At 42.7% G+C, this 24197-nt stretch overlaps 4 protein-coding genes across 4 annotated transcripts; 2 read left to right on the top strand and 2 right to left on the bottom strand.

Annotated features, from left to right (window-relative positions):
• Positions 1–1182: 1182 nt before the first annotated feature.
• Positions 1183–2933, bottom strand: PCOAH_00004160 (Uncharacterized protein; the record flags this gene model as incomplete). Its single annotated transcript, XM_020057231.1, has 3 exons — positions 1183–1260; positions 1480–1643; positions 1877–2933. 3 exons carry the CDS (start codon positions 2931–2933, stop codon positions 1183–1185), a joined length of 1299 nt encoding a protein of 432 aa, XP_019912855.1.
• A 2835-nt stretch (positions 2934–5768) lies between these two features.
• On the top strand, positions 5769–12230 carry PCOAH_00004150 (Uncharacterized protein; the record flags this gene model as incomplete). The annotated part of the gene is made up of 1 exon (XM_020057230.1): positions 5769–12230. The coding sequence occupies one exon, from the start codon at positions 5769–5771 to the stop codon at positions 12228–12230; it is 6462 nt and encodes a 2153-aa protein (XP_019912880.1).
• Positions 12231–13095: 865 nt separating this feature from the next.
• PCOAH_00004140 (Exonuclease I) lies at positions 13096–16626 on the bottom strand (the record flags this gene model as incomplete). The annotated part of the gene is made up of 1 exon (XM_020057229.1): positions 13096–16626. One exon carries the CDS (start codon positions 16624–16626, stop codon positions 13096–13098), a length of 3531 nt encoding a protein of 1176 aa, XP_019912907.1.
• A 1358-nt stretch (positions 16627–17984) lies between these two features.
• PCOAH_00004130 (Uncharacterized protein) lies at positions 17985–24050 on the top strand (the record flags this gene model as incomplete). The annotated part of the gene is made up of 6 exons (XM_020057228.1): positions 17985–21818; positions 22051–22305; positions 22827–22891; positions 23129–23247; positions 23417–23694; positions 23853–24050. 6 exons carry the CDS (start codon positions 17985–17987, stop codon positions 23865–23867), a joined length of 4566 nt encoding a protein of 1521 aa, XP_019912943.1.
• Between the last annotated feature and the right edge of the window lie 147 nt (positions 24051–24197).

Here is a 24197-nt window from a genome sequence, read left to right as displayed (position 1 = left end):
TTGGAGGAAGGGCATCTTCCCTTCACGAGCGGTAGAACAAAGCAAGCTATGTCGTTCTTCTTATGGTACACTCCCCTTCGAATTAGGCATTTCCGTATTCTACTCGCCTAACATGATAGTGTAGAATGAAGGGTTGTGTGGAGGTGGATACTTTTACTAAAAGCCCCTTTCGCACCTTTCCCCTCAGTCTAGTTGTTAATTTGTTAGATTTCCAAGCAGGCCATGAAAAAAGCGCCTACTCGTTGACACTAAAAAAAAAAAAAAAATCTTCTACTCTTTCCGTTTGCAACCTTTTTCGTTCGAAATTGTAAGAAGTGTCCCTACTAGCGAGAGGAAAGAAGTAAAATTGTTTAGTTAAAATAAATGCACCAAAATGTGATGACATAAGCCATCTTCCTGGGTATTGTAAAAGTGGGGAAAAAAAAAAAAGAAAAAAAAATGTTGTGCGTTGGATTGACGCTGAAGCGTTACAGAGAAAAAGGCAATTTTCCTCTTAGGGATTTTTTTTTTTTTTTTTTTCCTCATACATACAGGGGTCGAATTGCATTTGTATCATGCTCCGTTGTTTCTTTAACTTGATAGTCGTATTCAATGACCCAATCAGGGCTACATGTCAAACATGCAACACCATATGGCGATATATCTACCCCAGAAAAACAAATCCGCTGGGCTGAGTAACCCTTTTAACATGTGCGCAAAGACCCTATATATATGATTCTACTCCCATATCAGTGGACAACCCTTGCATGTACAGTCCCGACGTAATAGAAGATACCGCATCAATTGTGAGGAGAGGACACTTCAACAGATACATCCATCAAACGCTGCGTCCATTTGTGCGCGTTATGCCCACCTAACCCTATGAACACTTTCGTAGTTGTAAAAGTTGGCCGCCAACGACACACCCAAAGTATATTTTAAAAAGGGAAAATCCGCCAACTGGAAAAAGGGCATGGTAAAATCAAATATCGAAAAAAAAAAAAAAAAAAAAAGTGTACCGGAGCAAGAAAAGGAAAACTGCGATTTTGTTAACTCCCCTGTAACGAAAAAAAACACAACGCTGCTATAACGCGGTGTTGGGGTGTCCACACTTATCTGCGCAAACACAGCGTTAATTGAAATAGTGGGAAAAAGACGTTACTCCCTTTGTGTCTGCCTTGTAAATTATTTTTAGCACCTACTTTATTGTGACCCATCTTCATTCAGCAGCAGCCAACGTGTCCCTTCTTCGTTTAGTATTTCGGCCCTCTTTATAAGGTCCTACGGAAGGTGGAAAATGAATGGCGGTGTGTATAGGCGTAACTATGGGTATGAAATCCGTTCTCCCAGGGGGAACATTTCCTTCACGGGTCCTGTTAAAGCAACGCTTTGTAACTTTTCTTCAACGTGAGTGGATTCCCCACCCCATTACTCCATTTACACAATAGAAAAATGTGGATATATTCCCATGGGTTCGCAGATGCACATGTAGTTGATTACCCGCCGGTGCTTGCTCACGCCGCCGTATGCCACCAATTGGTTGTTCCAAACAAAGACGACAAAGTTCGAACGGGAGAAGTTTAAGCTAGGTCCCCCCGTCCATTCGCCTGTCTGGAAGTCATATATTTCGACAGAGCTGAGGTCCTTCACGCCGGTTGATCCGCCTTGAAGGGAGAAAAAAAAAAAAAAAAAAAAGGCATAAATGAAAATGTTAAGTTGCGCCCCTCCCAAATGGGATCTACTTATTGGAAGGGGGTATTCACCCATATGGGGAAAATGCGGAGTATGGGTTGATAAGAAAGGCCCTTAACATGACCTACAGTGTGGAAAACTGTAAGAAATTATAATGGGGCACACACGGGGAATATGCACAACAAATGCGATCCTCTTCACATACCTATGGCATACAGCTTGTCCTGAAACACCACAGTGGCAAGGCCGAGACGCGCCTGCTTTAAAGGCTTACCCATAATCCACTTCATATTTTTGTCCTTCAAATTTAGCATTTCCATACTTTTGTGCACCTTGCCATAGTCCCCAATTCCGTCCTTCCCCCCAAGCACAAAAATAACATTTTTAAAGATGCTTGCACTAGCAGAGTGTCTGACACAGTTAAGAGGGGGGAGGGACCTCCACGAATTTATTTTGCTGTCGTAGTATTCTACACTGTTTAAAATATGGTGATTGCCTTCCCCTCCTAAAATGAAAAGGTCATCATCTTCTGTACATATTCCACAGAAATTGGATCTTGGAAAATGCATGAGATTTATTTGTTTCCATGTCTGTTTGTCTGCAGAGAATTTTTCAACCACTCCGTATTTTTTTTTGCCATCACTTCCCCCTATGGAGAGGATTTCCCCATTTTTGGTTAAACATAAAAAATGGCCATTTCGCTGAGAGGGCAATTTTTTTATTTTCATTTTTACTGTATAGTTTTTATCCTTATCGGGGGGTATGTGCGTGGATGTGTGCGTGGATGTGTGTGTGGATGTGTGTGTGGATGTGTGTGTGGATATGCGCATGGATATGCGCATGGATATGAGTTCACTGTTGGAGAGGATTGTTTTTTTGGAGTCACTCACCACGTAGGCGTACACGATGTGCACTTCTCCCTCCTCTTCGCCTTTTGTTTGGCTGCTCCCTCCGTTAGCATTCGCCCCGTTCAGGTAGAGGTTGTTCTTTCCCTTCAGAGTTGTTTGCTCGGGGTTTACCTTGACGCTGTCTGCACTATTTGTGTCACCATTGTTGCTTACCACTTGGGTGCTATTCGTGCTGAGGGGGTTTTCTCTACATCCGTCGCTTGTCCCGTTGGTAGAGAAATTTGTGGGATGCAAAATTTCCTCATTATTCAATGTCATCTCGTTATCCTCTTCGATAATTTTGTTCTTCTCGTTTTTTAAAAAGTCTGTTTTGTTTAAGCAATAATCCGGAAGAGCCTTGCTCAAAACATCCATTATGTAGGCTGAGGAATTAATGCAGAGGGGGAAGGACAAGCTGCATGTACATACACATGTGCTTGTATGGATTTGTACACGTACAGTTACGTGTGCTGGTTAGAAAAAAGGACGCCTTGAGAGATGCAACACGTAATGCGGGAAAAATAATTGCAATGTTGATGTTTCGCTTCAGAGGGGTGGGGAAAAAATATGTGCGAGTTAAAATGCTAGAGTGAGGTAGCAATAAACGATGCGTGGATACCCCAAATAACAAAAAGAAATTGAAAAAGTAGTGCATTCTGTACTTTGCAAATAAAAAAAAGTGCTACAAAATGTGAGGAACAAAAAGTGAGAGGAAAGAACAATGTAGAACATTGCTGTTCATTTTTGTTCATAAAAAAAAAAAACAACAAACGTGAAAATATGCATACACATATCCTCCACGCGTATGTAGATGATAAAAAATGAACCCCCCCTTGTGGTATATAATGAACTTTCTTTGTAATAAACGTAATTTCTGCTTTGTCTGTGCCAACGTTTAGGGACCGTCTGTGCAACCAAGTCGCTCCACTTGTAGAGGTGAATTTTTAGTGGCAGGCGGGTGGCATCCCACAATGGCAATAGTTTTGTTTTCCCTTGTGTGACATAATTCGGAGGATACGTAAACCAATCTACGGGGAAGTTAACACTGTTTAGAAAAACAAAACGGGAAATGCTTCCTCGCAAAAAGCTACTTAACAGCGGTGTTTTCCTTGTTTCACCTTTTCGGGAACGTCGAAAAGGGGTTTATTTTTTTAATTTTTTTTTTTATATATTTTATTTTTTTTCTCCTTCACGGAAGAGATCCTCCCCCCCCCAACGCGCATGGGAACAAATGTAACATTGGAATGTGGACAAAATGAAGTGCGATGGGTACATACAAGAAGAAGAAAAAAATATATCAAATCACATGGGCGTGTAGATATGCATACCCACACATGTGTGCAACTGGTTTATGGGGGTTCCACACCACTTGGAATTTATTACAAAATTGGCGATACATTAATTTGGGTGTATGACAAAATTTGTTCTTAGCAAAAATCACCATTTTGAAGTAGCACTGTTGTAATTGTCGACTCGGCGATTTGCTTCACTCATTATATTTTCCATTTTTTGTAAAATGACAATATACACATGTAACCGTGTAGCCATGTAGCCCATTGTTTAAAAGCTCAGCGTTCTTCACATGTGTCTGTCTTTCTTGATCTGGACGTACAGCTCGATTGTAGTTCCCTTTTGACAAGACCCTTAAGGCATAGACATGTTCTGCAAGCCGTAAAGCTGGAACCGCTCGATCTCAGGAAAAAAGACGACGGGATTAACATTGTGGTCGGGTTTAAATGATGAGGGGATATTTTTTCATTATTCTACAGCTCTTCGCATGTGGATACACACTTGTATGCGATGTGGCTTAAGAAGGAAAAAAATGCTTTACAACTGTGCTACTAGTGAAAAGTTTTTTTTTTTTTTTTAAAATGGTAAATATTGCTTGACTCGTTCATAAAATTTCTTCGTCTTTAGAAAGCTAATTACGTGGGGTGTGCGGAAAAAAAAAAAAAAAAAAAAAAAAAAAATTCTTAGACAGCCAAAACAGCCAAAACAGCCAAAACAGCCAAAACAGCCAAATAGCCAAACGGCCAAAAAGCTAAAATGTCCGAAACGACCGAAACAAGAACAAGCGCGTACGCAAAAAAATTGCAAATAGCACTTGTATGTAAAAATTATGAGGAAGAAAAACAATAACGCGTTGTGTGAGAACTCCTCAGGGAATAAAAAGGTTTAATTGCCTCCTTAAGATTAAACAACGTCTTATTTGTTTTGGGCGTAATTAACACTTTTGCAATTTGTATGTTTTGTACTATTCCACGCTCAGTGGACATTTTTTTTTGTTTACCCCTTCCATTTTGGCGCGCACGTTTTGTTCTTCGTTGCGTCGTGTTTCTTTCCGTTGTTTCGATGCGCTTCGCTTTGCTTTTGTTTGTTTTCCTGAACGAGGAATGATTTCCCAATTAAATTCTAATTCTTGAAAAAGCAAAAATAGCGCGTGTCCGTGGGGTAACATACCGATGTCTAGCGGATGATTGTGAAAATTGTTTGCTCGACATAGCTTCACAAGTTTGTTAAAAAAAAGAGGGGATTTTCATTTTGCGTTGATTTAGCTTTGTAGAGAATTCCCCCTTTACGCTACACACCGTTGTCGAAGCTTCTGCATTTTTAGCAAGAGCTGCGCGTAAAGCCAAAAAAGTGAAAATAATTTTAAAAAAATAAAAAAAGAAACAAGAGGAGCTAAACAACCAGTTTACACATTTGCAGTGTCTGTGTTGAGACGGAGCCTTTCTTTTTTTTTTTTTTCCGTGCGTGCCCCCCTTCCAGGACACCCATATGGCAAACTGTTTTTACGTCCACATTTAACTGCCGCTGTTATGTACTTATGTATATATACAAACGTACGTACATTTTTGGGGGCACCTGTAATTTGTTTCTCTTTGAATTCCCCCCATACCAACGCACGAAACATACTGCAACCATGAAAGTGTTTAAATTTGAGGATATTAAAATGTGAGCGCCATTTTGAAATTATTCTAGTGCTACAAAAATATTCCCCCTGGAAGTCTGTTTTTAGTGCCCCCAAGGTTTTAACACTACACGTGTGTATATATAGACGTGTGCATACCTACTCGTACCTTCATTCATGGGCTCTTACACACAGTAAAAGAACAACTATTTGCCTTAGCAGACAATAAGCACACGATCATATAAAGTAAAATCCACGGGGGTAGACGCATATATAACTGTGCTGCTTCTCAAGTGCAAATGAAGGACAGCCTTATAATGGACGAGAACAATGAAGCGCTGAACTGTGAAAGTGTGTGCACGTCGGGGGCTCCCTCAGAAGTTTTGGCAATCAAGGGCGCAGGGCCTCTTAAAAAAAGTGGTAGTAGCAGTAGTAGTAGGAACAGCAGTAGAAGTAGCAGCCGCAGTGGCAACAGAGACGGTAGCTCGAGTCGCTTGAAGAACCCCTTCGTTGACGTACCCGACAAAATGTTTAACAAGAGCGTAACGGTGGAATACAACAGCGATAATGACCACTCGTGCGAGAGAAATAAATATAAGGAGTTATCTAAGCAGAGCACTCTAAATGTGGATAATAACGATGAGGAAAACGCGACGGAGTGTTCCTTTGGGTCTAGCAATTCCTGCGCCGAAGGGGAAGGGAAAAGCTACGTTAACTTTCGCAAAAGAGCTTGCAAAGAGGGTGGCGAACAAAGTAGAGAACTCGAATCCAGCACAGATGATATGATTATCCATAACGCATTGGAAATGAAAGAAGTGAATATGTGTACAATGAACGAGGTAGTCACATGCCAAACGAACAAAAGTGAAAATGACAAGAAGGGGGAACTGGAGGAAGGCAATCTTCTCAAGATTCAGCAAAACGATTCAGTTTTGTTAGAGGAAAATGATAAGAATGTCGACAACGTATCAGAAAGGTATGAGGATAGCTCTGGCAATAATCTAGACATGAACTGGAACAAGTCGCAAATAAAGACATGCATTAGAATTAAGCCGCTGGATTCTGTGGGGAACAATCTGGAAAGTGTAATCACGCAAAGAGGATTAAACAAAATATTAATTAATTACGGAGTGCATAGTGAAAACAAGAAGTGTGAATTTGTCGTGGATAGAATTTTCAATGAAGGAAGCACGCAATCGGATATATGGAAGAGCATTTGTTTTTGCATAGACTCTGTTTTTCATTTTAAGAATGCAACTGTGTTTGCGCATGGCCACACGGGGACAGGGAAAACTTACACCATGATTGGTCCAGACGTCATGGAGCTAATTAAGGGGAAGAAGAGAAAAATCCGCCAGTCCGGAAGGCGCATGCAGCCGATTGAGTTGTTACTCAATACGAACAGTTTGAGGCTTCCAAATGGTGTTGCTGGTGGTGGCGGTAATACTAGTGGCAACGGAAACAGCAACAGTAACAGCAGCAGTAACAACTTTTTGTACGAGAGAAAGAGGTCCTGCTCGCAGCCGATCTTTAACTTCCCCCCGAGGGTGATGCCCCTTGTGAATGGAAACTATTGCAGTTATAAGAAAATGTACGATTCGTCGTCCAGCGCACAGTGTAACGGGGGAAACACTTCTGCGAACAGCACCGGGAATAGTGTAGTGAATAGTATAGTGAACGGCTCCACAAATATGGCGCCAAACGGATCCATGAATGCTAGATCCTATCACAAGTTGAATGCGGAGTGCCTGAGTGAGAGCAGCTATTATGGGAAGTATGAACACTGCAAAACGTTTTCCGAGTATCGAATGGAGTATAAGTCTAATGTGAAGGATTTGCAGGACGAAATTCGGTTGATTTTAAATTCAGACAGGAAGGGTATGATTCCCAGGGCGTGTGAGGAAATAATGAGGAGATTATCCCTGCATAGGGGGGTTGGCGGCGAGACGGAGGCGCACCATGGGGAGAGGGCCCCCAAGGGGAGCAGTAAGGAGAGCGGTCCTCTACGTGGCGGTCGAAGCGGTAACTTCAGCGGTAACTTCAGCGGGGTCCGGGAGACCTACGCGGAGAAAACGAAGGAGGTATTTAAAAACGTGAAGGTGTACGCCTCTTACATGCAACTATATAACGATAGAATATTTGACCTGTTAAATCCGTGCACGGAACCGCAGCCCTATTTAAGCACTCAAAAGTCTAAGCTTTATAACAACGCTACGTTTGTCTCTGGTTTGCTAACCGTGGAGGTAGCCAGCTGCGAAGAGCTGATAGAGCTTCTTATAGATGGAACAAGTAACCGAGCATGTAGAATCACAAAAACGAATGAAATGTCAACAAGATCCCATTCGATATTTAAAGTAGAGTTACGATATGTTAACCATTCAAAGCCTGAGTGTTTTAAGTCAGGAAATTTGTTGCTAATTGACTTGGCTGGAAATGAGAAGTATGCGGCGTCTAATGAAAAGCTATACACCACAGAAGTCTGTTCTATCAATAGGAGTTTATCTGCCCTGTCGCTGTGCATCAACGAGTTGTCGAAGGGGAATAAAAACATCAGTTACAGAAACTCCATTTTGACGAGACTTCTGCAGGATTCTTTGGGAGGGTCCAGCAAAACTGTTTTTATATGCACCATATCTTCATGCGTGAGAAATGTCCGTGATACGCTCTCATCGTTGAAGCTTGTTTCGAGGGCAAAGAAGATACAGGTCGAGAGCAGGGGTAATAATGCCTATGTGTATGAGGAGGACATACGAAAACTGCAAAAGGAGTTGTACTTTTTGAGGAAGTTTGTCTTTTTTCAGTACATTACGAATAAGTATGAAAGTAGGAAGAGGCTACGGAAGATGAAGGAGTTCTATTTTGGCAATTTATCGGATCGGGGCGAGTCCGACATTGGGGGGTCTAGCGGTGATAGTGGAGAGGTCCTCCCCGGGAAGAATCCGTCCGTCGGTTGGGGGGGTAGGAGCATTCCAGATGCCACCACGCAGAGGGCAAGCACCGAAGAAGAAGAATCCAACCAAGGTGATGCTAATAAAGTGGAGCCGAATGAGAATGAAACTACCTACGCTGGAATAGAAAGCATCTACAACGAGTACGAACGGAAGTCCTTTAACTCATTACTGTATCAGTGGAATTTGAACAAGGGTAGCATTAGGAAGGTAAGGGATCCGCCCGTAACACCTCTAGCACCGCTAAACGGAGTGCCTAGCAAGAGGAACCCTTGGTTCCACAGCAATGGGAGTGTGAACAAGAAGAACGTAATGAACTTCATCGAAACGCACACCATAGAGTATGAGGTCGACAGTGACGAGGACCTGTTCGGCGGGGCAAGCAATGATGGCGAGGGTGAAGAAGAAGAGGATGCAGCAAATTACGCAGAAGAATACGCAGAAGGGGGAGAATACGCCGAAGAGGATGTAGGCAGGTTGTCCAACGTGGATGGGGATTATGAGAAAGAAGGCTCCGACACTGAGGAGGCATATCCAAACGGGGAAATGATGAAAGGGGAAAAAAAAAGTCTCGAAATATTCCCTCCTCGTGAAGATAGTAAGAGATTCACTTCGGAAGAAACGTGCAAGAAGAGAGCCACGGCAAAGGAGGGACCTGCCAGTTGGGTTGATGCCAAATTGGGGGAAAAAGAGGATACAAATGTTAGTGCTGCGAAAGGGGAAGATGGAAAGGACAAGACAACGCTTATACCCTGCAGTGACAAGAAATTAAACGGCGCACATGAGAAAGTGATAGAAGTAGCTGCGCTGAGTGCAAATGTTAAGAAGTTAAAAAAATCGGGGGTGGACAAAAATGATGGCGCTTTGGTCTCAGCGGAGGGAGCAGTGTCTACATGGAATGCCCCAAAGAGGGGTACAATTTCGAAGAAGGCAAAGCTCATTAGCGCGAGCAGGAACGAGGGGAACCCACATAGGAGCCACCGAAAGGCAGGAAAGAAGCCATTTTTCCTAAATTTTGCGATGCATATTAACAAGAGAAAAGGCACTAGCGGTATCTTCAAACGTAGAGCGGAGGAACAGAAGGCGGAAAATGGGTCTGAACTAAACAGGAGGAAAGAAAATATCGGTAAGTGCGCCACAATGCAGAAGAAGGGACGTCGCTGTAACACCTGTAGCAATGATGAAGGTGCTGGTTTGAAGACAAATGGGAGGGGGGATTACTACCGAAGGGAAAGGTATGCCCAGTTGGTAAATTCTCGCAAATCGGCTAACTCGATGGAGGTGCGTAATGGATCTAATTTGGCTCCTTCCGGTGGTGTCATCGGGACGTCCATCTGGGAAAGAGGTGGACATAATAGTAGTGCACACGGCGGAAAAATTGGACATTCAAATGGAAGAGCTGATATGACTCCAATTTATGCAAGCAACTGCTCAAAAAAGAAGGGAGATCATACAAAGGGAGAAGCTGACCGGCAAGTGAAGTCAATTTTCTCCAGTGAAAGTAACCAATTTGGCAAAAAGTCTTCCTCTAATGAAACAGTATCAGCAAAGGGGCGTAGCAATGGTGAACGGGGAAGCCCAGCCATTGGATCCGACCTAGGGCATCTACTCCGGTTAGGTGACTCAAAGATGAAGCACCACTATGTTAACAATGTAGGGATAAACAATATGGTAATAAATAGGATAAACATTTTGCCCAATTCTAAGGTAGTGAGGAATTGCAATGAGGTTACGAGTGGGGTGGAAAATAAGGACACGCCACGTTCGAAGGGTGAAAAGAGCTTCAGCGAGGTGAGAAAAAGAGAAGCTTGCGCAGATGAAGGAGTGCCGGAAGGATATGGTCATATAAGTGACAGGGGCAGATCGGTCAGTGAGAACTGCTGCTTTAGCAATTGGAAAAATAAAACAATTATAGGCCAAAACAGCAAGGGCAAGTTTTCCTACTATATAGAGTTTGACAAGATGAAGGACGTGAAGAAATACATCATGGAGGGGCACACAGTAGGAGGGGGTGCAAAAGGGAACACCGATTTGGCCGTACCCAACGGGGTGGAGAAAAATGTTAAAAAATCATTGACTTCCCAAGTTGAGGAGAATTGGCTGAAATTTGAGAACAAATTGGAAACAAAATTGGGAAAGGAAAAGGAAGGAGTTGAAGGTGGATGCGGGGGTAGAAGCGTGGTGGACAGTACCAATGAGGAGGATAAGTTCCATTCTAAGCGCGACAGCGATATGAGCGCTCTGGAGGAAAACAGAAAAAAGCTAGACACGTTAAAAAACCGCTATGAGAGGATACTGGCTGAGTCACAAAAAAGGGATTCTAGGAACGTTTTCTGTTTGAGTCACTCTCTCGGGGATGCAGACAGAGGGAAGGGTAGTGTTGGATACGTAAATGGGACTGCCGCCCCAACTAGTGGTCATAGCACCACCCCATTGGCACGAAGCGGGAGAAGTTTGCATGATGTGGAGAGGAAGGCAGTTAACATGAAGAGGGCTGATCTGTTTGGGGATGACGAACAGATTACTCCTATCGAGGTCAGGAGGAGTGGTGCACCATTTAACGGAACAAATGGTAAGTCAAGGCAGGAGAGGCACACATATGAGAACGCCCAAGGTGCAGTAATGGGGTCTAATTTGGATAGCATGATCAGCAGTACGTATAATATTCAAGACATGATAAAGGCGTCTTATCGAGAGAAAAAGGGGAGATTCTTACTGCGCAGCCAATTTAGCGGTGCGAAGCATCATGGAGGTGACCTGGTAAGTAACTTGCACAGTTTGAAGAATCACCATGTGGAGGAGCACCGCATGGATGGGGATAACCCCATCGGCAGGGCGGTGTACCTTCCAAATGGGGAGGAACTACAATGGCGGAAGAAGCACTCTGCGGGGGCTCAGCAGGTGAACCTAAATGGGCGTTTAATATACATAAGGGGGAATAAAGCGATCGTTCCATCTACTTATGAGAATGCTAATGATAAGGCTGCCTGGTTGGATAAACATACGAACAACAGGCAGCACCATCTGGCTAGTGTAAACACTGTAGATCCTTACGGAAGTGCACACCATGTAGGGTTAGAAAGGAAGACGTCCAAAAGTGGGGAAATCAGTAATTGTGTAGTATTGGGCACGCATCGGAATGCGGCCAATTGGGAAGGGCACACTAGCGCAGTGTTACAACATCGGAGAAATAATCCAAACAGGGCCGATGGAGGAAGGGAATCACATCAAATAGGGAAGGAAAAATTAAGTAGGGAAAGATACAGTGAAAATAAGTTTAGAGAAAAATATTTTCTGCATGGACTTCACCACCATGGGGATCTACCTCTGAAGGGTAACTCGATGCATGATGGGTATTGTCAAAGTAGGAAAATGCACAAGGCCAATTTGTTTGCCCCGAATGGAAGTAGCAGCAATTATGGTGGGTATGCCATTCAGGAAGGAGAAAAGATGAGGAACAGCCATTATGCAAAGAAGCATGGAACGCATGGGGAAGGGTTCCAAGTGAATCACCTGAACAGCGTGATACCTTACAGGAGTAAATCCATACTAAATGGGAAGAGACAAAATGTGCCTTACGGTGGGAAGGGGTTGCATTCTGGTAAGTTTGTTGTTAGGAGTGGCTTTGCCTATGGGGAAAGAAGTACGGAGGATGAGTTTCTCCCCCATGGGGAGGATGGAAGAGCCGTTTGGACTCCCCCTCAAATGCGCTTCCAAGATGTGAATAGAAACGAAATTAGTCAATTCAGGGTGATACAGAGAGGTGGACGCTTATGTGCAGGAGGGGTGTACGGTGCGGGTGCACGGAGGTGAAATGGGGAAGAAGTAATTTCCTCTTAAGAAGTGGCCGCCTCCTTTTTGTTCGAGCAGTTGCCCTTGGGGTGGACACCAACCCGTGTGGACGAATATGCCTGTCGGATTAGCGGATCTACAAAAAAAAGAAGGCGACGTCAAAATCGAAGTCAATTCGCGCAGCATAGTGGAACACATTTTAAAATTTGAGGAGGAACGTGTAATGCTGAAATTTTAGTTTAATGCTTTCTTAAAAAAAAAGTTCATTTTTAAAAAATTATTGCCCAATTTTGAGGGTTCAGGGTGCGGTATCCTGCTGCATGGTTACGAGTTGCCCAATTTGTTTCCGCGTCCTGCTTGACGCTTCCGTTGGTTAGAGCCTACTGTGAATGAGGGCGTGAATATGATGCACGCTCAGGCGAGCAAAAAAAAAAAAGTGAACTGCATAGCTTTGTTATGCGCTTTCCTCGTCGGACAGATACTTTAATTATTTACCATCAGGATGATTTGTTTTCCTTTTTTCTTTTTTTCACGTGTCCGATTACCGCAAGTATAACTGTTTCCGTTAACTTCGCCCTTTTGTTATTTTGGCTCATTTGTTGGCTTTTATGCTCTCCACTTTGTAAAAATGATTCAGCATTTAGGGTTTCGTTTTTAAGGAGGAAGTTTTGGTACGTTTGCTTTAAAATAAAACAAAAAAAAAAAACAGAAGGAGGAACCACACTTTGTGCAGTCATCATTTGGGTAAGCTTGGCACGTAGAACTGTAGATAACACGCAAGAGCATCTTTTGTGTTACAGAGAAGGAAAAAAAAAATGTACACACACAGATAAATGGATACATGCGGGTATACATCCAATGTGCAGCGCGGCCAACCAGGACCCGCTCACAAATTGTTGTCCACGTAGGGGTTGGGGGGGGGCACGTTTTCCTTCTCCTTGAAGTAGTCAAAGGTGTTGATTTTGTGGCTGCGGGGGTGGTAGTTGTAGTTCAGGTTCTGCAGGATGTACTCCAGGTTAATTTCTTTTTGCTTTTCCTTTTTCTCGACTGGGTGTTCAGCCTGGGGAGTGTCTCCCAGGAGGGGCCAATCATGGTGGTCATAAGGGTGACTGTTAGGGCGATCATTAGGGTGGTCGTAAGGGTGACTGTTAGGGCGATCATTTTGGGGATAACTCTGGCGAACCTTGGCCTGATCGGCGCTATCCCCTGTGCTCACACGATCGTCCCAGGTGTGGCTACCTTTGGCGACCCACTTTGGGGACTCCTTTCTGTTTGCATCTGTTATCAATCCGCGGTTGTACAGATTTTTCAGGAAAACATATTCGTCATGCGTGTCTTGGTCATGGATCTCTTGACCCACGTAGGAATGCTCCCCCCCTTGGTGTTCTTTATTCGCTGGTTGCGAGCTGTTCATTGGAAGGCAGTCCATTCCATTGCCAGTGGAGTAACCATTTGTGGATCGCTTCAACGGAAAGACGTTATTATTACCCCACTTGTTACCGTCCAAGTTTGGGGTTTCTCGTTCCGACTTTTTGAAAAAGTTGGTTATTCGCAATTGGTTCCTGTGATTTTCGATCACCTCGGAGGGTTTACTTCTCAGTGGGGAGGAAACCTCTGAGGGGTGTTCGCTCCTTTCCGATTTGAAGTTCGTTTTGTTTATTTCGTCTTTCACGCCGCTGGTGTGTTCGGAGGTTTGTTTGCTGAATGGTTTTTCCTGAGCGCCGTTTCCCATTTTGTCCTTCTGGTCCGAAATGTCCGTTTCCACGAAACTCCCTCCTTCTTCATCAGGTCGCTCGATCTTATGCATCCCTTGAATCTCCTTCACGTGTGCACATTCCACCTTATCTTCCGTGGAGTTACGTTTCAGTTCTGGTGATGAAGATCCCGTCTGCTTCCTTGTGTCCTCGACAAACGTTTTGAATAGAAGGAAGTTGCTCTTCATATTTTGGTACATAGCTCTTGCGCTTTTCTTTCTGTTTGTTCCTCCACTGGGGTTGGTCACTTTTCCTTCGTGTGCATCTTCATCCTGTTCTTCTTTCTGCTCCTTTTGTGGTTTCCCCTTTGTTGCATCTTCCTGAATGTTTAGGTCAATTCCGTGCATGGTGGCTCCTTTGAGGAAAGTCACCCCTTGACTGTTCCCACCTGACTGCGATATGCAATTTATGTTTTCTAGAATCTCGTCATGATGATTTTGCCCCGAGTCTTTACTGCAATCGGTTTCCTTCTCGTCCAACAGGTTTTTCCACATATGGTCATCTGTGTGCGAGGGTGCTACGGCGCTCCTTTTCATTTTCTTAACGTTAAGGGAGTCTGCGTGGTTCCCCTTCCGCTTGTCCAATTTTGTTTTCTCCTTTTCTTCGGGTAGATTATTTGTGGAGTTGCACTCGGGGGGGTCCATGGGCTCAATTGTATCTCTTGAATCGCTTCGATCTCTCAGCACTTCTGCCTCATCCTCGTACTTCGTGTATTCCCTTCCGTACATGCAGCCGTTACTCCTGGGGGAATCACAAAATAGGTTCAATTTGGTGCACTCCATGGGGGTCCACAAATTGGGCGTCTGAGTGGTTCCTCTCGGGGGTAAGGGTGATGTGTTATACGTGTCTCCTTCGGGCGGTTCTTGTTTGGTTGTTGCATTTGGGCGGTTCCCTCCTAGGTGGCATGGTACGTAGTTTTTATTACCGTTTTGCCAGGAACTTGTTCTACCGTTTGACACGTGGGAACCCTCTTGAGCGCTCCCCGCATAGTCCCTTCCAAGAGGGTGTTTTTCCTCCCCCTCCTTCAGATAATTCTTCCCTTGGTGACAATTCCTGAACAGTTCGGGGGATATCTCCAAATATTCTAAACATTCGGAAGTTAAATTTTTAAAAATGTTTTCGAAACTGTTCGGTTTGTCTAGGTGGGGATGTTCCTTTGTGGCAATTTCTTTTGGTGGAACTGGGGATCTCTCGGTTGCCGCTTCTGGAGAAGCATTTCTTCCATTGAGCATGTCCTCGGGGTGGTGTTGCTTCGCAGTATCTAACTTCTCCTCATCTCTTGTACTGCTTCTGGTGAATCCCTCCGAACTGCCGCTCCGATTAGCAAGTAAGGTACTCCTCTCCCCGCCGGAATAGCTGGATAGCTCCTCCGAGTATACGTTCAGGCAATTTCCCTTCCTCTTGTTATTGTCATATATGAGGGAAAAGTCCCGTATTTTATTGATAAGGAGTTTATTTTCCTTTTTCTCTAGTGCACTATTGAAGGACTGGTTAATGGGGATTTTCTCGCACAAAATAAAATCATACACTTGGTGATTTAAGAAGGCATTTTTAATTTCCTCATATTTACCGAGCAGCTTTTCTAGGGTGTTTAAAGTGGGCGGTATTTTACGCTTCCATGTTTGGTGCGAAATGAGGAATGAGAAAATCTCTTCTATAGTTTTGTACTTACTGGTTAAACTGAATGCAGTTTTTATTCCCATTCCTGTGATGTGGAAATCGCTTGTGTAGTCACAGCCACTTAGGATACACATGGCCAGGAACATGTCTATACTGAAATGCTTCAGTTGGTCTAATTCCTTTGGCCAGTGGAATTGGTCCAGGTACTCCTTCATCGTTTTGTCGTAACTTTTTTCATTCTGCTCAGGGTTCCTATTTATCGCGCCAAGGTTATACTCATCCAAATCGGATACGTTATTCTCTTCCCAATCTGATTGCCCCTCCTCTGCATCCCCCCGACCCTCCTTCATGGGGGTCATGTAAAACTCGTTAAAGGAATTAGAGAGAGGGTTCCTAATTTTGTTAATCACGTTTATATCGATCAGATCATCAATGGGCATTAAGCATATTTCATCGCACTCTCCAGTGCTTTTCAGTTTGTACAAGACGCGAGGGCAGCCATACACTAGCAAGTCACTGTCTTCACTTATGGCGCAAGAAATATATCCCATCCTGCAAAGGTAGGACAACTGAGCGTCAGCTTCAAAAGGAGAAATAATATAATCTATATTTTTTGTTTTACAAAAGTGGATCACAGTGTCTATAATATCTTTGGAAACACTTAAAGCTTGTGTGCATTTTCTCCTGACCATCACGTCTGATCTTGGGTCTGCAACAGATTTTATAATTTCTTGTGCTTCCTTCTTTGCCTTTTCTCTCCTTTCATTTCTTATTACATTTTCTGCTTTTTTTTCTGGTAATTCCTCTCCGTCGAAAACGAAGATTACCTTTATGTTGTACTGGTATATACATTCCAGCATTTTTTCGATGAAGTTTAAGTAGCTGTCGTTGTAGTTATTTATGATTACGTCGTATGCACAACTGACGAGACCCCTGTGGATCCAGCACATGATGTCCACGCCGACCACTTCATTTTTGTATTTGCTTATGTGTGTGCTCCTGGCGATCGGTTTTAGGAACGGCAGCAGGTTGTTGATTCCCATTTGTTGCTTCGTGGACTAGGGGCGGGTTCCAATGAATATATGTGTGTGCAAATGTTAGCACGGTGCGCCCGTCGAGGAGGTCAAGCGGGTATGTGGCTAAAAGGAATAGCGAAATAACGAAATAGCAGAATAGAAGAACGGTGGCTAGCTGGCTACGCAACCGAGTCCATTTTAAAATTCACTCCAATGCCTTCTCAAATACAGCATGGAGAGAGAAAAAAAATGGTTCGAAAATGTGACCTAGCGGCTTGGCGAATTATCCGGTCAACGCCACCGATAGTAAGCATGACGCACGTTGTACGTACGAACGCGTATACACATGTGCGTGTGACAATATGCCACGTTTACATGCATAACGTCTTGGTATCTTTCTCCGTTTTTTTCCTTAAGTTGAAGGTGTTCCAACTTTGGAAGTTTTAAAATGGTATCTCCTCGATTCGGTTTCGTTTCACCCTTTCCCCATTTGGTTGTTTTCCTAATAAAAGCGCATACCAAGTGTGGGAAAATATGGTATCATCAGTTAATGTTAAGAAAATTGTAAAATATCACCTCCCATGGGAAAATATTTAAATAATGTATTTTCACCGAGTGGTAATAAACCCCCTTTTTCATGTGCAATATTTGTTTCCCTTTTCGCTGCCTTTTTTTTGTTGCCTTTTTTTCGTGCCTTTTTTTTTTTTTTTTTTTTTTAAATGTGTCAGCTAACATTTCGGGGAACATTTTTTTTTGGCTGTACATGCGGGGCAATTTTTTTTTTTTTTTTGTATTCCTTACAACATAAACAAGGAAGTGGTGACAAGGAATTCTTTTTTGTTCAAATAAATTGGAATTATTCTTTTTAATTTTTTGGTTGCCCTTTTTCTATATACTTTTCCCGATTTGGGAAGGTTGGATGGTTTTCATTTTTGGCCCCACGTGAAGGTTATGAGTTGCAATTTTCCGCGGGGGAATGTCCCACTTAGTCATCATCGTTCGTGGTGAAGAGGGGTCTTCAATTATTCTTCTAGTAAATTTGGTACGAAGAAATGTTATCCTAAAGGTTGTTACGTAGATAGCCGAATTGGGAAAGCAGCTTGTGGGGTCATTTGGGGTACCCGCAAACTGTTGTCGTGAGGAAGGAGTGTTTTTTTTTCTTTTGAGAAACCTACCTTTGTTAAGTTTTCCAGGGGGCAATGTTCGTTTCCCCCCATTTTGACAAACATTCTGATAGTTAGTGAACCCCCTTGATGGGAAGACCACCCGCCTTACCCTACTAGTGTAGGCGCGCAGCTTCAACAATATAGGCCTCCCCGTAACCCTATCCGTATAGCATTAACCCTACCCCCAGCATATACACTGTCAACAAGTGATGCAACAAAATGGGTGTCCTAAAACTTAAAAGTGACAAGAAGAAGAGGGAAAAGGAGAAGGAAACCAAAATAGATTATGCAAAATGTTTAAAAAGGACAAAAATTAAGGAGCAAATAATTAGGAAAGATTCCGAAAGCGAATTCGATCTGTCCATATTCGCCAAAACAGATCATGCATCGAATAAAATACGACAGCTGAATTATGCCAAGCTAGTTAAAGCCATAAGAAAAAACAAAAATTTAATTGCAAATCATGTGCAGAAAATTTTGGAAATTTACGGAAAGGGTATTATAGATGACGATGAAAATGTGCGTAATTATTCTTCCAAAATATTTTACCATTTGGTGAATAGCCATATCGATTTTGACGTCTTCCATGGGAAGATAAAAACTTGCTTGTTTCATTCGCTGAAGATGGGAAGGGTTTCTTTGAAGGTGTTAAACCTGGAGCTGTGTCATAGCTTTTTCTTTACGAAGATTCACTACTGCCATAAGTTTTTCTATGAATTTTTGAGCAACATTTTGGGATGCTTCGTTTCTCTGCCGATAGAGAAGCAGGTCACAACGGTGAAATACTTCTTCCTGTTGTTCAAGCATAAAGGGAGATTCAAACGGGGGGGAAGTAAATTCCCCAGTGGGGTGAAGCAGCAAGGAAGAGATGCTTCCATGGAGGAGACACACAATGACATAGCAGAGGAGGAGGGTCCTCCCCATGGACAGGTCCCAGATGACCAATCAACGGGACACCCGGACAACTGCTACGAATTCATAACCCGCACGAACAAGCGAAACAGCTGCAACGACCCCTTCCTGCTGAAGAAGGAGAAAAAGACGAAAATCCAGGTGGGAACAAAAATGGAGATTTTCACAAAACTACTGCAATGTCTGCACAACTTTATGGATGAAGTGGTATACAATTCGATGAGCGTAGATTTGATTCACCTGTACACGCAAATTTTAAAAGTAATAACTTTTATGATAAAGAAGAAAAAAAAAACAATTTTGAAACAAGAAATGATGATCCTAGTTAACAATTTTTTAAACAGAGCAATGGGGGTGATTAACGAGCATGCAGCTGAGTTAAGTAGCTCCAAAAAAGTGTTAAAAATGATTTTCTACTTTGTCCTATTAGTTTTATCACTGTGTGGGAAAGAGGCGAACCACTTTGAGGACGCCAATAGGAAGGTTCCAATGAACTACGTAGGGTTAGTAAAGTATTGCCTCTCCATTTACTTTTACGCCTTACTACGATGTGACTTTTTTACCGTAGAAAATGTTGATCAGCAGAGAAGTGGAGATACCCCAGAGGGGGATGTAAAAAGGGGAGATTCCTTTCATCACAGTGAAGGGGAAGGTCACACGGAGGTAAACACCCATGTGGTCAACAAATTCTCCGATGGGAAGAGGAAGAAGGGGACACACAAAAAGGTGGAAAAGTACGCAATGAAGTACTTTCACCTGTTAGTCTGCCTGTACGAAATGTTTATTCACCGAAAGGATAAAAAATCGCTGTTGCAGGATGGAGCATCCCGTGAGGGAAAAACAAGCGGGAAGAACACCGACCAGAAGGACAAAAGCAACAACAGTAATATTGCTTATAGCCATGCCGAAAGGATAATTAAATTGGTGGAAAAAAAAGTACAAACATATGAGGATCGTGGAGAGATCAGAGTTCTATGTGGACTCGTCTTAAAATATTTGAGCAACTTTTCGCAAAGTAGTATCGACCAGATGGATCACTTTTGCTACTTTGTAATTATCATCGCGCAGCAGGCAAATGGGGGGGTGAATCAAACAGATTATGTGGGAGCACCTGTGGGGGGAAGACCCTCCACTACACAACATCAAAATACACAACGGAGTAACAACCAGTGGAGGAGTACTGATCATTCGGATGAGGGAGGATCCCAAAACAGGATGTCATCATTTGCATTCTTAACCACCCCATTCGTGATGGTACTTTTAGCAGACTGTGAGTGCTTCATAAATAATAACTTTTTCGACACGTTTTTCGAAACGTTTAATGATGAGGAAAGGATTAGAACAATGGAAGCGATTTCGTTTGTGCAGAATGGAGGAAGTACAATCAACATAGTTACGAGACAGACTTTTGATTGTTTTGTTGGGAAATTATTTCCCATTTTGTACAGGTGTGATAGCGCCCTTTTTGTGAATAACTGCCTTTTTTTCCTTTCCTTCTTAAGTGTAAATAAGCGCAAGGTGAAGAAGGCGTACGTCGATTTTAACCATTGCATTGGCACCAGGCTGGAAATGGAAGAGCTGCTTCGCCTCGATGTAAGGAGCCACTTGGATGACGTGATGAAGGATAAGGGAGAGATACTGATTGATCACTTTTTAGGAAAAAATAGACACGTCATCCAGTCCTTTGAGATAATTTCTAACCTGTATTTTGTGTTCCAAAATAGGAATAGAAAGTTACTCCTTTTTATTTATTTTTTGATTTTAAAATTTGAGGAGGGGAGGAGTAGCACGCGCTTCGCCCTGGGGGAGGAGGAAGCCATGGTTCTTCTGGACCGGGTTTTTCGCACCCCCCTTTGGAATGACTACACGTGCGTAGCAAACATTCATGGTGGGGGGTTCCCTCTGGTTGGTCTATCCCCTGAGAAGGGTCTCCAGGGAGATGGGGAGGTCAGTCCAGATGGGGGGACTCCTCTCCTTTTATGCGAAGAAAAGTGCACATTTAGGATAAACAAGGATTATCTATACAGGGAAGATTTTTTACTTTTTTTTCTCAAGATGAGCCTATCCGAGTGGAATTTTATTGTCCGAAATGACATATACACGGTTCTGCATGTGAACTGTTCAGACGGAGATGGACACACAACAACGGATGGGCACTTCTCAGGTGGAGAGAAATATGCCAACCTCATTTTTATTATAAAACGAATGGCATTCATCATTTCGAATGTTAACATATGGATGGAGAGGAAGGGGAAGAATTTGAATAACTCCCTTTTCATAATGGACTACTTATTTGGGGTAATGGAGCGAGTGGGTTTGACTAGTCTCCCAATGGGAGGGAATCCAAACGGTTGTGATAGATTGTTTGTACTGGTTAAAGTGGCTTTTCTGTTTTATTTCGCATCTTTTAATTTGTTCCCCTGCTTGTTGTTTAAGAGGAGGGGAAGTTTCCAACCGGAGGGAGGAGCAATCGACAACGGGAAGGATCGCATGGGAAGAGAAGTTACTGACGTTTTGGCGGTTGCCAAGGAAGACGAATCGGATTTACAAGCTGATGAAGCGGTTGGAAAGGAGCATATCTACTACCACCACAACGCAGGTGTGACGGTTGACGTGTCTACTTTTGTAACATTCGTGAAGGAGGCCCTTTCCAAAAATGGCAACAAAGAAGAAGAATCCCAATTGGATAAGTTCGCATATGTAATGCCGCACTGCCAAATGGCCTGTAGATTTTTTGACGTCCTATTTGAGCAGGGTATTATATACACATGCAGTGTGAATGAGGACCTTCAACAAATGGAAAGTATGAACTTGGAATATAATCTGAGCACCCACATAGAATTTCAAAAAATGCTCACCAAAATTGAGAGCAGCATAACCATCGTTAGTTTGAGCAGCATAGTAGATCTACCCGTAAGGGGTATCATCAAATTGTTGACAATTACCATTTTTAAAATGTCACTTAACAGAAACATTTTGTATGCTCGGTTGGTTAACAATTCGGATTGCATCTATTTGAATGAGTACCTTTACGATTTAAATTTTTTCTTTTTTTTCCATCATTTCGTGTCATGTTTGATTCAAAGAATTGGGAGTTTGTCTGATGGTCCCTTCTGCCAGCGTAGTTACTACTCCATATCGGTGAGTGGAAGAGAGGGCGTCCTACGCAAATGAACATAACGGTTGGCGGGCCCGTTAGAGCGCCTTTATTTATGTCCCTTATGCGTGGGGCGAATTGTTGCTTCTGTTTGCTCTACATGTGTGTGCATTCTCCATATGTGGTGTGATTGGCATGGTAATCCTGTGACTGCTCATTTTACCTAGCAAAACCGCCCCATTCGATGTTGCTACTTTTTTTTTTTTCCTCGTGCAGTTCTTAATAGATACCCTTCTGTGCGCGTACTGCATCATGGAGGAGGTCGCGAAGACGATGGAAATGACACCCTCTTGGGGCGCAACGACAGATGAAGCAGATAAAGCAGATCAGGCAGATAATCCAGATGGCCCAGATATGATGGCAGAACCCCCACGTGCAGCAGCAAAAAGGAGCCTGCAAAAACTGAATGAACGACTGAGGTGTACACTGAACGAAATGGCACAAAAGGAAGAGAGGTACCTTTTCCCGCGGGTCAAGTTGCTAGTAGAAAAGTATCTCTAAAAGGTGTATGAACCAAAAGGGTTTGTAATGTGGGGAGCGCATATTCACCCGCCATTTTGTTTATATTCTCATCGTGAAGAGTGGGCCAGGCATTTTTTTTAAACAGAGCCGCTCGCATTTGTTAGCTTTACTTGTTTGTCACTTTTGCCATTTTGCGAAGTGCCTGCGTAATTGAAGAAGCAGAGGTGCACTTCGTTCTCCACGGCATTGTTTTTTTTCCGTGCCAATTTTTTGTAGGCAACATTGTAATTTTTTTTTTTTTTTTTTTTTTTTTTTTTTGCGTCCTTAACGTGACAACTTAAAAATAGCGAAAGCTATGCGAATTAAAAAAAAGGCTACAGAAAAGGAAACAAAAAAAATTGCTTCCAACGGATGCTTTTAAAAAGTGTCATTAAAGAAAGTCAGCCTTCCCTCCTATTCTCAGCGCGATATTTTTTAAATGAACATATGAACACCCATAAGTGTGATATATATGCATTTGCAACAAATAGCCGACAGAGAAAAACCTTATCGCAGGGGAGATGTCCAAGAGAGATAGATTTTCCTTTAGATACTAGTAAGTAAAAAAGGGCCGTTCTCACAGCTTATAAGAAGTGTTTCCTACTACTGTGGGGTTCATCGTATTGTGCGGCAAGGTTGACTCATACGTCGTGTTCGCTGCAAGGCGATCAACACGGTGACGTAAACATGTGTAGATGCCTGCACAGGTGGGTGGATTTTCCCTGCTCTATCACCATATGGGGTCCTATCACCACATCGCTCTTCCCCGTATGTTAAATTCCATTTTTTGCAGTGTTGGGCATGAAGGGAAATTCGGCCATGAGTTCCTCGAGTTTGAATTCAACTCCAAGGGGAGATTAAGATATGCCAACAACTCCAATTATAAAAATGACAAAATTATTAGGAAGGAGGGTAAGCGAGAATGCACAGGTGTATGGGTGGCGTCATGTGTGTATTAAATTGTGTATGGACGGTTCACCTGTGTTTATACCAATCCTGAAGTCGGCAAGTAAGTAGGAGAGACCTCGTTTTATATTAATTACCACTGCTTATATCCCCATCATTGATTCCCTTTTTTCAGCCTACGTGAGCAAGTCCGTGCTGAATGAGCTAAAACGCATAATTGAAGAATCAGAAATTTGCAAAGAAAGCGATAAGTTATGGCCTGCCCCGGACAAAGTAGGAAAACAAGAACTAGAAATTTTCTTAGATGGGAATGAATATTATTTTACGACATCTAAAATTGGATCTCTTTCTGATCTGAAACAGTGTGATGACCCAGAGGGTCTCAGAGTGTTCTACTACCTCGTGCAGGACTTGAAATGTTTCGTGTTCTCTCTCATTTGCTTGCACTTTAGGGTAAGTAGTGAGCAAAAAGGGGCAACAATTATATAATGTGTATATGTTGGAGGAACCCTTATTCGGTTGAACGCTTCCCCCCAAATGGGATTTATCGCAAATTTGTATAGCCCCGTCTCATGGTTAAAACTGACGTACGTGTTTTTCCCCTTTTTCAGATTAAGCCTGTGTGAAGTGATTCCCAGGGTAGTTCCAATACCCTTTGTATACCAGCACAACGGAATGCTTTGTTAAAACCTTTTTTTTTTTTACTCTTTTTTTAAGTTAAAAAAAAGAGGTAATAATGTCTGTGCATATGTGTCTGCATATACATAGGAAAGACGTTCCTGTGTGCATAATGCCAAAGAAACGTTTAAAAAAAATAAAACATAAAACCAAACAAATGACCCAAATTTGACATTTTTAATTAAAAAAAACACTGCATAGGATTGCAGTGAAAGGGAATTTCCCTAGGTGTATGACACGCCATCCGTGTGGAGGCATTTTTTCCAAAGGTAAACACA

This window comes from Plasmodium coatneyi, chromosome 3 (genome assembly GCF_001680005.1).
Source record: "Plasmodium coatneyi strain Hackeri chromosome 3, complete sequence".
In the NCBI taxonomy this organism is placed as follows: domain Eukaryota; phylum Apicomplexa; class Aconoidasida; order Haemosporida; family Plasmodiidae; genus Plasmodium; species Plasmodium coatneyi.
The sequence above is the reverse complement of the archived record's forward strand: the minus strand, read 5'-3'. Positions and strand labels throughout refer to the sequence as shown.